Raw genomic sequence first — 12,527 nt, 5'->3', positions numbered from 1 at the left:
CACCGCTTCAGTTAATTTAGAATCACTAATTTTACGGATTATTTGAGGATCTTTTGTATTATTCGAAGACAATATGATAATTTTTATTCCTATTTCTTAAAAGTTGCGTATATAACAAAACAACACAAGTAATTCGAATTACTAAGAATCTATTTATAGTTCAAAAATTGATATTACCTAAGCAAAGTTTCTCACCTCACACATATGATAACTTATCAGTTGCTATTTTATTTTAATAAGGTCAATGCTAGAAATACTAGTTCTAAACGGGTCGTTTGCCAGCTGATTACTTGAATTATGAGTAAGATCGTTTTATTAAAGACTCAAATCATCAATGATTTTTTATTTAATAATAATATTTTATATATGTATTTATTTATTATTTAAACAAAATTTTATGAGGAATTATACTTCAAAAAAAGTATCTTTTTTTCTAATTGCACGTAGAATTTTTGAAGAAAATAAATTCAAAATTAAAATATCTATCATAACGGTATTTCTATACTTCCTTTTCAATAAATATATAAAGTTAATAAAATATGTTTGAAAAAATAAGAAACATAAAAATCAGATCGATTGTACCATGGTATAATACTTCGACGAATAATTATGATAATATGAATAAATGAGTAAGGAGATCGCAAATCCAGCACACGTAACATGAATCCATACCGTAGACACTAATAATGCGTCAATATTGATGTTTTCAACTAATTATAATTGTAAATTAAATTAGCGGGGTTGTGTAATTGATATACTTATTCTCACATCAAATATTATTTTCAGCAACAACTTATTAGAATTTTGTGACATTTGTAACTTAAAGTAGCTGACAGAAACAAAATGAAATTTTCACGAAAAATTCCGCTTACAAATTATATAGATTAGAAGAAACAATTTCCTTAATCCCTACACTATTTTCACAAAGTAATTAAGTATTTGAGAATATTAATACCAGATCCTAACTTTACATACACTTTGCAGTTCATTTCGTATTTTTAACTCAACTTTTAGCGCCATCTTCGCTCTCCATCTGGCTATGTATAGCAACGGGACGAGTTAGCTTAAGCTAATCCAGCGAATGACAATATTTTCACTGCAAAATTACTGTGAATGCATATACGATTTTATTGCCCTACTAATCCCTATACAAATCGTGAGTTCGTTGCGTTGTAAATGAGTTGCTCCATTTATTTACTTTTTTCATTTTCAATTCCACTGCATGCCTACATTCACACATGAATGCAAACTGGGTATGCATAACACAAGTGGTTGTATTTGTAATTTCTCTCTTTTCATTGCGCAACTCTACGAAGCATCTATTTTCGTACATATTTTGTTTTTCCAGTGGGCAGGAATTTCACTTCGTTCTATATGAAATTCAAAAATATATATGCATTCATATACTATGTACATTCGTCTACAAACACTAAAGTTTCACAACTAAAAGCACGCGTAACATAAATTATGATGTTCTCCACTTAAGAGCTCATTCTTCAAGTAATATGCACTGTATTCGTATACATAAATTGGAGTTCTTGTATAATTATAGGAACTCCTAATTAATCTGATGTCAATGAACAGTGAAAGAACTTTTTGTATTGTAAGTTAATGAGCTTTGAATAGAGAATATTTCTTAGTATTATATTTTACAAAGATAAACTCTCGACAATAGTGTTTGTTTTTTTTTTTCGTTGTTTAATGTGGCAAAAAAAGCGATTTTTGAGACTTGAGTTTATAAATTAAGCGATTACAATTTATAAGGCTGTGACTCAAAATTATTACGTTAATTTTAAACGTTTAACTTATCGAAATATGATTTTTTTTTAATTTCACACCATGCGTTCCCTTAAACTAATACATATGTTTTCATATAGCATAAGGTGTGATCAAACATTGCAAGAATAGTACTTTTTCAACCTTATTTGTTGTCTATAAAATTTTCATTCTTTTTTTTGTACCTTTCCTGTTTTTTTGTAAATAAATATAATATGAAATTCATAAATTTGACATTATATACATACTTATTGAAGTGTTTCAATCTATTTATCATAATCAAACATTGAGAACACGGCCCTAAATCTTTTAAGGGGTTATATACAGTTAGAAGGCCGAAAAAAGCGAACTTCCCAGATTATTTTCTCAGAAAACTTCTAAATTTATTGATCTAAAAATTTGTACATATTATGGTATCTTTTAACTGTATTTTAACACTTAGTATTAGTAAAAATATTTATTGGGAAAGGAACTACTACTACTACTCTTTAGGAGCTCCTCTCAAAAAATCTGTTTTGCGGTGAACTGGATTCCCTGAAATTAAAAAACCAAGCATATTTCGTAAAAGTAATGTTAAATAAGAAAAAAAGTAAAGCAGATCGAAGGAATAAGCAAAACAAATTTTTAGACAAAACGGCGGTTTCTAAAAAAAATCGATTTTTGACTAAAATTTCGGCCTTAAGTTGTTCGTAAAACAAATATTTATCGGAGAGAAAAAATCTTCGTTTAGATATATTTTAGAAGCTCGTCTTAAAATTTGAGACTAATCGGCTTAGCCGTTTTCGAGTAATGTTGGTCAACGACTTTGAAAACACCATTTTGAGAAAAACGCGTTTAGAGTTTGGCCTTGTGACGCCTTTTCAAATTTGCGTGTAACTTCGAAAATATTCACCGGAACGATACAAAATTTTCTGTGTGTATTCTTAAATATACTATGTATGTACATACATTAGGAAAATAAAATAAAAAACGAATTTTTGAAAATTTTAACTGTACATAACCCCTTAATAATTCTGATTGGAAATTAAAATATTAATCATAATATCGGGTTGAAATAAAGTTTTTCCCAAAATACCATTAATATTAACCAACGCAATTAAAAAAATTGATTAAATTTAATATGAAATGTTATTATACCTAATATTTTTATAAAGGAATACTTATTTTTCAACATAATTAAGCACTTTTTGTCTTATTTACATACATATAATTGGTTTTAATTTGTAATTGTAAAATTTTTATTTTATCACTTTTCATTCCGGTTTTTGATTTAGAAAAAAAATGTTCTTATTTTTTACTCCAACTTCTAAACTAAGAAGGAATTGAAAAACTTTTAATTCTGATTAAAAATTAGATTTTCATTGGCGGATTCATTTTTATAATCCAAATTTTTTCATTGATAATTTCGCAACCCTGCTTTGAGTTCGATATTATTAATCAAATATGCAATTTTATTCTTATTATTTTATTACAGTTTGTTTATATTTTTTTTTTTAATTTTAAACAATTTTTCAAATAATATGACCGTTTTAACGACTTCAAAACACACAAATTAAATTATGCAGCTCGTTGAATAATTAATACTAATATACTTAATTACTTACAGAACTTCTCGATTTGATGCTTTGATTCAATAATTGATGCTTTAAGCTAACGAATATGTAAAACGGTTTTCATGTCAGAAATAGAGAAACAATGGAAACCATTGAACTCTACAATAATCTAAAATTAATAAATAAATGTAACCTTGACAATATTTTGTATCCCATAATGAAAGTAAAATGTAAAAAGAGAGAGATCACGATCGAATTTCACGTGTAACGCCGCATTCATTTGATCATACATATGTACATATGCATGTATGTATGTGTTTTTCATATTTATACTCTTGCAACCAGTTGCTACAGAATATTATAGTTTTTTTAATTTATAATTTCATAAACAAATATTTGACGAAAATCTGATTTCTTTAAATTTTATTTAAATATTTAAAAACCTATATACATATGTATGTATACACTTCACTCATGTATTGCCTGAAATAATTAATAACACTCAACGAGGCCAATAATTCTTTTAAAACATAAAGCAAAGAGGTCAGGCAGGAAGTCACGTCATTATTGTTACCATTATTATTACAATACACTTACATACAAAACCTTCGTTTTCAAATGTGTTTCTTCATTCATACTTTGAACTTGAATTTAATTAAATATTGACCGACAATTTGTTTTCGTGTATTTACATGTATTATTCGTTGTACAGACCATATGTAATACATAAGTATATACTGTGTATGTCCATAGCTGTTCAAATGGAAATAAGTAATTTTTTGTTTTTGTTGGCTTAATTATAACCAGTACGCCATATTTTTTATGTTGTGTCTTATAAATTTCTATTTTTCACATTTTTCATGAAAATTACCGCTGAAGACATATTTACATACATACACAGATATCTGTAAATATGGCCTTTGCCATGTTTTGTTTCATAGTAGGAAGTTCAAAAATTCACGGCCTGTAAGCTGTGGCTTTGTTTTATGTATTTAATAATTTTTTTTTTTTTTTTTACTTTTTAGAAATTTATTACACATTATGCATTGTACATAAGTTTGCTATGTGCATACTAAGATACTTGACTACATGGGGTCCGTAGTCATTATAAAAACTATAGGACTTTTTGGAGGTTAATTTTTCACTTTTGTTAATTTCTGTTAAATCTTTGGTTTTTTAGTACAAACGTATACGTGCTTAATTAATATTAGTTATGTAACGCCATATATGTACATATGTACATACATATGTATGTATGTATGTAACTTTTATAAAAGTGCACGGTGCAGACACGGCCTTAGTTTTGTGTGGAAATCTTTTATGAAAGTATGTAATGACTTTACAATTTTAATGATGATGTACTTCCTGAGTGAAAGTGCAGTAAACTGACCGAAAACCAAATGTTAGGCATAACACATGTAGTCTTGGCGTTGTTATGTTAACTGTTACTCGTGGTAATTAAATTGACGAAATTTCCGTTAGTAATAAAAATGCAAGTTAAGTTGAACACCACATGCATAAGTATCTCTTTCATTTAGAAACTTAAAAAACATTGTTAAGGAAATATCTAAAAGCAATTATTTAAAACAAATTGCTCGTGAATCGTTTTTTCCTGTGAATCACTTTTAATTTTATATTTATGATGAAATTGCATCTTGTAATCAAGTACTTGTATTCCTCATTTCATTAGCTTATTTTTATTAACTCATTAAATTATTAATTTTTAACAATTTATAAAGCATTTCTTATCAAAAAATGTAAATTGCTGCTTCAAATTTATTTATACATATTAAGAGTACGTGCTTATAAATATATTGTAGTTAGTGACGACAAACTTTATACCTTAAATATAACAAATATATTATATGAAAAAATTGCAGTAATTTAGATACTCTATTGTAAGGATAAATAATATCAAACAACCGTTTCTACTTTTGATTAGGGGGCTATAACCACTTGCAATTTAGATAAACGAGTTTATATAATAAATATATAGTATCTAAAAGTTCAACTTCCTTAAATGAAATCACCATAATCCACAAAAAATCGAGCTAGAAAGACTTTGAGTTATGGAAGGAAAATTGTATGAAATTTGACTTCTATTGCCAATCAAGATTGCGAGTTATGTAGAACTTCTAGTTATAGAAGTTCAACTGTAAATGAACATTTATAGAATTTAATATATTTTAACATTCTGCGAATAATTTTAAAAATTGTTGGTTCCATTACTTCCGCTGAAAGAGTTTTCTGCCTAAAGTTGTCTCAAATTTAAAAAACAAAAAAAATTAATATTTCAAGTAAAGATTGATGGACTTAGTCAAAATTTTGATTTTTTCAAAAAAAAAAGGTAGTTTTTGCCGAAAAAATTTACACTAAGTGACTTAAAAATCAAAAATTGTTATCCGAAATTTTATTCCTTCGATCACTACCTGACAAATATATCTTCATTCTTTCCGAAACGCGTGAGAAATTTTCTTCACCGACTCTGGAAACATCATTTCAAAAAATCGATTTCGTTTATAGTTTTAATAGATTACACTAACATCGGTTTCTTTTCTCGACGAAAATGTTGCCTCATCATATGACAACGTTGTACAAAATATTATAAATCAGCTGTTGCATTGTTTTCGTTCATAATTAGAACATATAAGATAATAAATTTTTTAAGCTGTAAAAAAGCTTATCATTTAACACTTTTTCTTTTATTTCATTAAACTACTTTGAAACTTTTTAGAAACCACAAATGAAAATTCACGGGGCAACTGACACTCTTACGTTTTGGGAGGGTAGAAAATGTCTCACTTTTGCCTGTTTAGAAGGCAATACTTTGAGAAAAGAACACGCAACTTTGTCAGCCCCGGGCATAGAGCAGTATAAATGCAACATTTTTGTGAGAAAACAAAACGCTATAAGTTAAAAATTCATACAAAGTTTTACCATTTAATAATCACTTCATTGAGTGACTACCTCGTTTTGGGTTGCAAAAATGTACAACAATCATTATGCGGAAACTCTCATGTTAACCCACTCATTGGATTCTAATAATCCTAAGTTGTTCATTTGAAAACAATTTTTTCGAAATCGTGTGGCATAAATGCCAAAATATTTAACTGTGCCAAAAAAAACACAAAAAACAATTAATTCGCACACATACAAGTACAGTAGAGGCCCGCTAATCCGGATTCCACTGTAATCCGGACAGGGTTAAAAAACTCAAAATTTCTATTATGTCCCTTGTAATCCGGACCGACATTCTCTATCCGTATTCTCTAATCCGGATCACATGTTTATTATTCTCTACATTCGCTTTTATGCTTATTGGTTTAAGTTATTTTTGCTTTTTTGGAACATGTGTATTATTTGTTATAATAAACAAACAGAAATTTATAAATATTTTTTCATAATACATAGTTCTGATATGTCTTTGGTAAACCGGATTTCCTTATATTCCGGATAGGGGACGGTTTTAATTGATCTGGATTAGCGGGCCTCTACAGTATATCATATGCATGTGTATAACCCCCAAGAACCAAAATTAATTTAAAACACAACCTGTTTTTTATATTACTTCACATACATTCAGACTATGTATTTTATTGCATTTAAGTCTTCAAACCAGTTGCTTTTATTATTTGTTAAATAAACTAATTTGTTATATTCCACCTTTTTCATTTTAGGAAAGCAAAAAATTTATTGTGCAAAATGCGATAAAAAATGCTCGGGCGAGGTGCTACGTGTGGCCGATAAGCATTTTCACAAAGCTTGCTTTCAGTGTTGTCAATGCAAAAAGTCGCTCGCCACCGGCGGATTCTTTACCAAAGACGGTGCATATTATTGCATTCCCGACTATCAGCGTCTCTATGGCACGAAGTGTGCCGCTTGCCAGCAGTATGTCGAAGGCGAAGTGGTCTCGACCATGGGAAAGACGTATCACCAAAAGTGTTTCACGTGCTCCAAATGTAGCAACCCTTTCAAATCTGGAAGCAAGGTGAGCTTTTGATTTCTCAATTTTTGATTATTTTTTTATTTTGTTAATTCCCTTTGGGTTTGTTTGTAGGTAACAAATACCGGTAAAGAGGTATTATGTGAAAACTGTATTCCAGCGGCTACTTCATCACCCATACGACAACCGAATGCTGCCGATGTGTCGCGTAAAGAAGGCACGGTTTCACCAGTTCCGAAAGCTGAAAGTCCAACACGGGCCACGGCGCACCAGCAAATGACTAGTGGCGTAGTTTCTGATAAGGCACGTTTAAAGGAGGATTACGACCCGAACGATTGTGCTGGTTGTGGAGAAATGTTGAAAGAAGGTCAAGCACTAGTTGCACTAGATCGACAATGGCATGTTTGGTGCTTCCGCTGTAAAGCATGCAATTCCATACTAAATGGCGAGTACATGGGTAAGGATGGTGTGCCGTATTGTGAAAAGTGCTATCAGAAGTCATTCGGTGTGAAATGCGCTTACTGCAATCGCTTTATTAGTGGAAAAGTGTTGCAAGCCGGTGATAACCACCACTTCCATCCAACCTGTGCACGCTGCACAAAGTGCGGCGATCCATTCGGTGATGGCGAAGAGATGTACCTACAAGGCAGCGCAATTTGGCACCCGCGTTGTGGCCCCGGGCCATCAGAGTCTGGCATTATTTTAAATGGTGGCGGACCAGCGGTGGGTAATGGTGCCTTTACGGATACAGAATGCGATCGCATGAGTTCGAGTGCGCTCAGTGATATGGTAAGTATGAATGGTTCGGTGTTGTGTGAGAAAACATATGTGCTGTGGGCTAACATTTTTATATTGTAAATATATGATATTACATATATAATAACGATTGTAAGCTTTATCGGTAAATTTGTAAGTTTAAAGCATGAAGAGCAGCACACAAAATAATATTGCACTGTGCACTTGTTCACGATTGTATAGCTGCACGTTTCACCTATTATCTTCCCAACCACCCTAAAGCTAAAGAATATAGAAGGAATAAAAAAAAACAACGATGCATTGGACGAACACATTACCGCCCTTGAGTGGGTGCATGCTTATGCCTAGCATCTTTCGTTGGATACCATGTCGACGATCAAACTATCTACTCCGCCTTCAATTTTCCCAGGAAGTCCTTATCCACCTGAACATCCACTTCCAACTTTTATTTATAATTTACTTCCGTTCTTATTGTTTATTATTTTAATTTTTCACATTTTGAGCTTGCAATGGTTTTCTGTTGTTTTCAGTACACGCGCTCCAGAACGCCGAGTTTTAATGGTTCACTTTATTCTTCTAGCCGCAAGGTTTGTTTTTTCTTTAAGTTTATTTGGTTTTTACTTTGGTTTGTACATAAGTAATATGCATATTTTTTTCTTAATTTTGTATTTCTAAGTTTGGCTTTCTTACGTTTGCGCTTTCGATAAACACATGCAAAATCACAAGAATTAAAATAAAATAGCATTTATATTCACTGATCAAAAATGTTGTTTAAAAGTAATAATTGCTTAAATAATTAACAAAAATTAAAAAAAAAAATAATAAAAATAACGTAGTTTTACACGCATATCTTATTTCGTAACTTCTTTAACAACAGTGTGTTTCATAACATTTTACAGCACTATCGTACAGTTAGCCCTGGTCTAATTTTACGTGAATATGGCCGACCGGGCGGTGAAGATATTTCACGTATTTACACATATAGCTACTTGACAGATGCTCCACACTACTTACGCAAGCCGATTGATCCATATGACAAGATGCCTTTGTCGCCACACTTTCATCGGCCGCCATCGTATGCCACCAGTACCGGCGGTTCAATGGCTGGCAGTCGGCCACCTTCAAGACCACATTCCCGTAGTCGCAGTGCAATGAAAGTGCTTGTAGATGCCATCCGATCGGAGACGCCACGCCCCAAAAGTCCTGCCATGAACAACGAAGAGCCCATAGAGCTGTCGCACTATCCAGCGGCAAAGAAACCACCACCAGGCGAGAAACCGAAAATCGAAAGAGATGATTTCCCAGCACCGCCTTATCCATACACAGATCCGGAGCGTAGACGCCGTTACAGTGACACTTATAGGGGTGTAGCTACTTCCGATGATGACGATGAAGTCGACAATATGAAAAATGGCGACGTTGATACGTATGCAGTAACAGGAAATGTACATATATAAAAGCAGAAGTGCTTAGTTTTTTTTTTTCATCTTACAGACGTCTACAACGGGAGGCTGAAGAGCTTGAAAAATTGAATTCAGGCATTGGTTCAGCCATTGCAAAAGATTTAAAAGAACACGCAAAATATAAAAAATGGAAACAACAAAATTTAGACCCGAGAAATGCATCGCGTACACCCTCGGCAGCCAAAGAACCCATACTCAAGCTAAGGTTTGCTGAATTTATTGTAAAATGAAATCAACATTTTTAATACATTTGTGGTTTTCACTTTTGCACCGCTGCGAATAGATACGAGTCGCCTATTGGTGCTTCACCATCACGAAATTTAGATCATCAGAAGCCTTTCTATGAGGACGAAATGTTTGATCGGTCGACTAGTTACAGGGGATCGTTAGGCAAATCGCTTGGTAATGCACCCAGCTACAACGGTAAGTAACGAAGACAAATGTTGTGCATATATAAAGATATAAGGTTAAAAAGGAAATTAAGTCCAACTTTCGGAGAAAATGTCTTGTTTTAGAAACTGAAATGCATATAAGCGCCCCTTTAAATAAAAAAAAATTGAGGCTTAGCAGATGTCTTAACTTCCTTAGTAATAAATCGTTGACTTTATACGAAAGTAATAAGATTTGTTGGTCCCTTGTGAAAATTATACATTTTGTTATACATATGTATAACTAATAAGATTTGCTGCTCTCTTGTAAAAACTATATATTTTCAAAGTGCGCCTAAAACTATTCTTCACGTCAGTAAAATTTGGTTTTACATATCTACAGTTAAACTTCATTTCATTAAGTTTTTGCAAAGCATTATATCTGTGTACTAAAGTCCGTTTCAAAAAGTGGTTATAATTTTTGAAAATTTGAATTGTTGATATATTAAAATAACAAATGTTTTTTTATTATAAATTACGCTACTTATATAGTTCTTTTCAATAACATTTAAACGGTTATTTTTGTTTTGGGTCCATTATAAATGCATAATTCTGAATTACATATTTAAAATATAGCGATACATTCCTACCGATCTGCACCAAGACCAGGATATGGATTGAAAACGTCTACTTTGCCGCCATCTATTCGCAATGGCTATAGCTCCGTAAGTTTAATAAAAAACAGTACAGTCTCATTTGGTGCAAAAGTCATGCTATATACTCGGCTCGTTCAATTTGTTGGTGATTGGTATTGCTACGTTTCATACTGGAAACAACCCATTTGTGATTAACATTTTGTATTGTTGTTATTAACAACGTCTAGCTGGACATAACCTATAAACTACAATATATGTATATAGCAAAAGGTATTTTTATATACACACGCGTTCACTCGCTCAAATCTGTAACTGTATCGATGCAGGTACTGCACTTCCGGCGTTGTTCACTTTTTTATTTTACTCGAGTTTTAAGTTAACCCATTTTGTATAGTGTTATATAAATTAATATAAAAAAAGTTATTTTTATGCTTAAACTTACTTGTTAACAGGGTTATATACTTACTTACATTGTAAAAACATAGCTAAAATATAATTATATACTACTGAGTAACTGTAATTGAACTTTCAAAACTATTACTGGAAGAATTTTGTTATATATCGATTCCGATTCTAATTGAGGATCACAATTGGTCAATTGTATTATTCCCTTACTATACTATACACATATGTATGTATATGATTTAGCGCCCTCTGACCTCAAGTAAATTATTTGAATATGATATAAAGTTGCGGCATTTACCGTCAATTACCTTATTTATAAAACATTTAAAAATTACCCTTACTTATGGCCTATTGTTACTCACTTCCAACTCTTCCTCTGAATTGTTACTATATTTTTTCTTTCAATGCTGCTTTTGGCTTGCCTTCGTGTATATCTATTATCCGTGTGCACAAAATTCACATACGGTACCGGACAACAACTATGCAAACAAAATAATAATAACAAATAAACAACGTATATTGCAAATAAACAACAACAACGCCATGAAAATGTGTATTTGTATGCTGTTGACTGCTGATTACTACTAAATTATCTAATGACACAATGATAACAACGTGCAATTCTCGTTCATCCTCATCAAATGGTAAAACTCTTCATACTCGTCGATCATTTTTGATTTTGAAATTTGTCAATATATCACCATATCATATGCTTCACCTGTAATTCATTGAATATTTGCTTGGACGCTTCATTCTAACATCAACGTCATCAAATGTCTTGTGATCAACAACATTCTCTCACGCCTGCATGACCACTTACATACATATCACATGCTACTACATACGTACACGTTTACGATTATGCACATAAACGCACACACACGCATATGTTTATGTGATATACATATATGAAATATATATGCTTACATACAACTATTAAAAAAATAGTGGTGAGCGCCTTGCGGCATGTCCCTAAACCAGGATACGGCTTGGCTCCACGCTCACATACATTCAGTGCATCCACTGCGGCTGGTGGTACTACTGCTGTGCACCCTGTTGCTACTGTAAGCGCTTTCAGTGTGTTGCTTTATTTCAATCTGCCTAATAATGCCTTTTTAATTATTTTAATTTTTTTCATACTCCAAGTAAATAGTTGTTTGTGTTTCCTATTTTATTTGTTTGTGCATTAATTTTCATTTAACTTTTTTTATATTATTTTTCAGCCGAATAAATGTGAATAGTTAAATTATTATTATTATTTTTTTTTTTTTTTGAAAATACCATATAGTGTCGAAAATATTAGTGAAATCTTTATTATATAAAATAAAAGAAGCTAATTTTTGTATTATTAGGTTCTTCATTAAAATGATTGAGTTTGCGAAGATTCATACCCTTAATAATTACCATGTAATAGTTCTTAAATACTACTTAACCTAAATATTGATTGCCTACTACTTCTTATGTAACATAAAAAAGTGATGTCCTTATACATATATCGTCTTAGATCTTTTCAACCTTTGTTTAGAAAGGGCTACTAAACAAGCTGCATATTGATTTCATCTCCGCAAACATTTCCTAAAATTAGTCTGTTCTTTCACAAAAGTTAA

The 12,527-nt window shown here is 31.5% G+C and overlaps 1 protein-coding gene across 7 annotated transcripts in view; it reads left to right on the top strand.

Annotated features, from left to right (window-relative positions):
* LOC126751662 (actin-binding LIM protein 2) overlaps positions 1-12,527 on the top strand; it is a 28,044-nt gene that overhangs the window by 12,745 nt on the left and 2,772 nt on the right. For 2 of the 7 annotated variants that reach the window (XR_007665911.1, XM_050462098.1), the window contains exons 2-8: positions 7,007-7,317; positions 7,387-8,061; positions 8,559-8,615; positions 8,928-9,454; positions 9,523-9,696; positions 9,775-9,914; positions 10,496-10,584. Coding sequence is in view for 6 of the 7 variants with exons in the window: in XM_050462098.1 (XP_050318055.1) it covers positions 7,007-7,317; positions 7,387-8,061; positions 8,559-8,615; positions 8,928-9,454; positions 9,523-9,696; positions 9,775-9,914; positions 10,496-10,584 (1,973 nt within the window). In the remaining variant the exon portion in view is untranslated. Of the gene's footprint in view, positions 1-7,006; positions 7,318-7,386; positions 8,062-8,558; positions 8,616-8,927; positions 9,455-9,522; positions 9,697-9,774; positions 9,915-10,495; positions 10,585-11,868; positions 11,985-12,527 lie in introns of all 7 variants that reach the window. The other 5 variants (XM_050462103.1, XM_050462101.1, XM_050462097.1 and 2 more) reach the window with 4 other exon arrangements.

The sequence above is a fragment of the Bactrocera neohumeralis genome, chromosome 2, assembly GCF_024586455.1.
Source record: "Bactrocera neohumeralis isolate Rockhampton chromosome 2, APGP_CSIRO_Bneo_wtdbg2-racon-allhic-juicebox.fasta_v2, whole genome shotgun sequence".
In the NCBI taxonomy this organism is placed as follows: domain Eukaryota; kingdom Metazoa; phylum Arthropoda; class Insecta; order Diptera; family Tephritidae; genus Bactrocera; species Bactrocera neohumeralis.
Note: the sequence above shows the minus strand (reverse complement) of the source record. Positions and strands in the feature narration are given on the sequence as shown.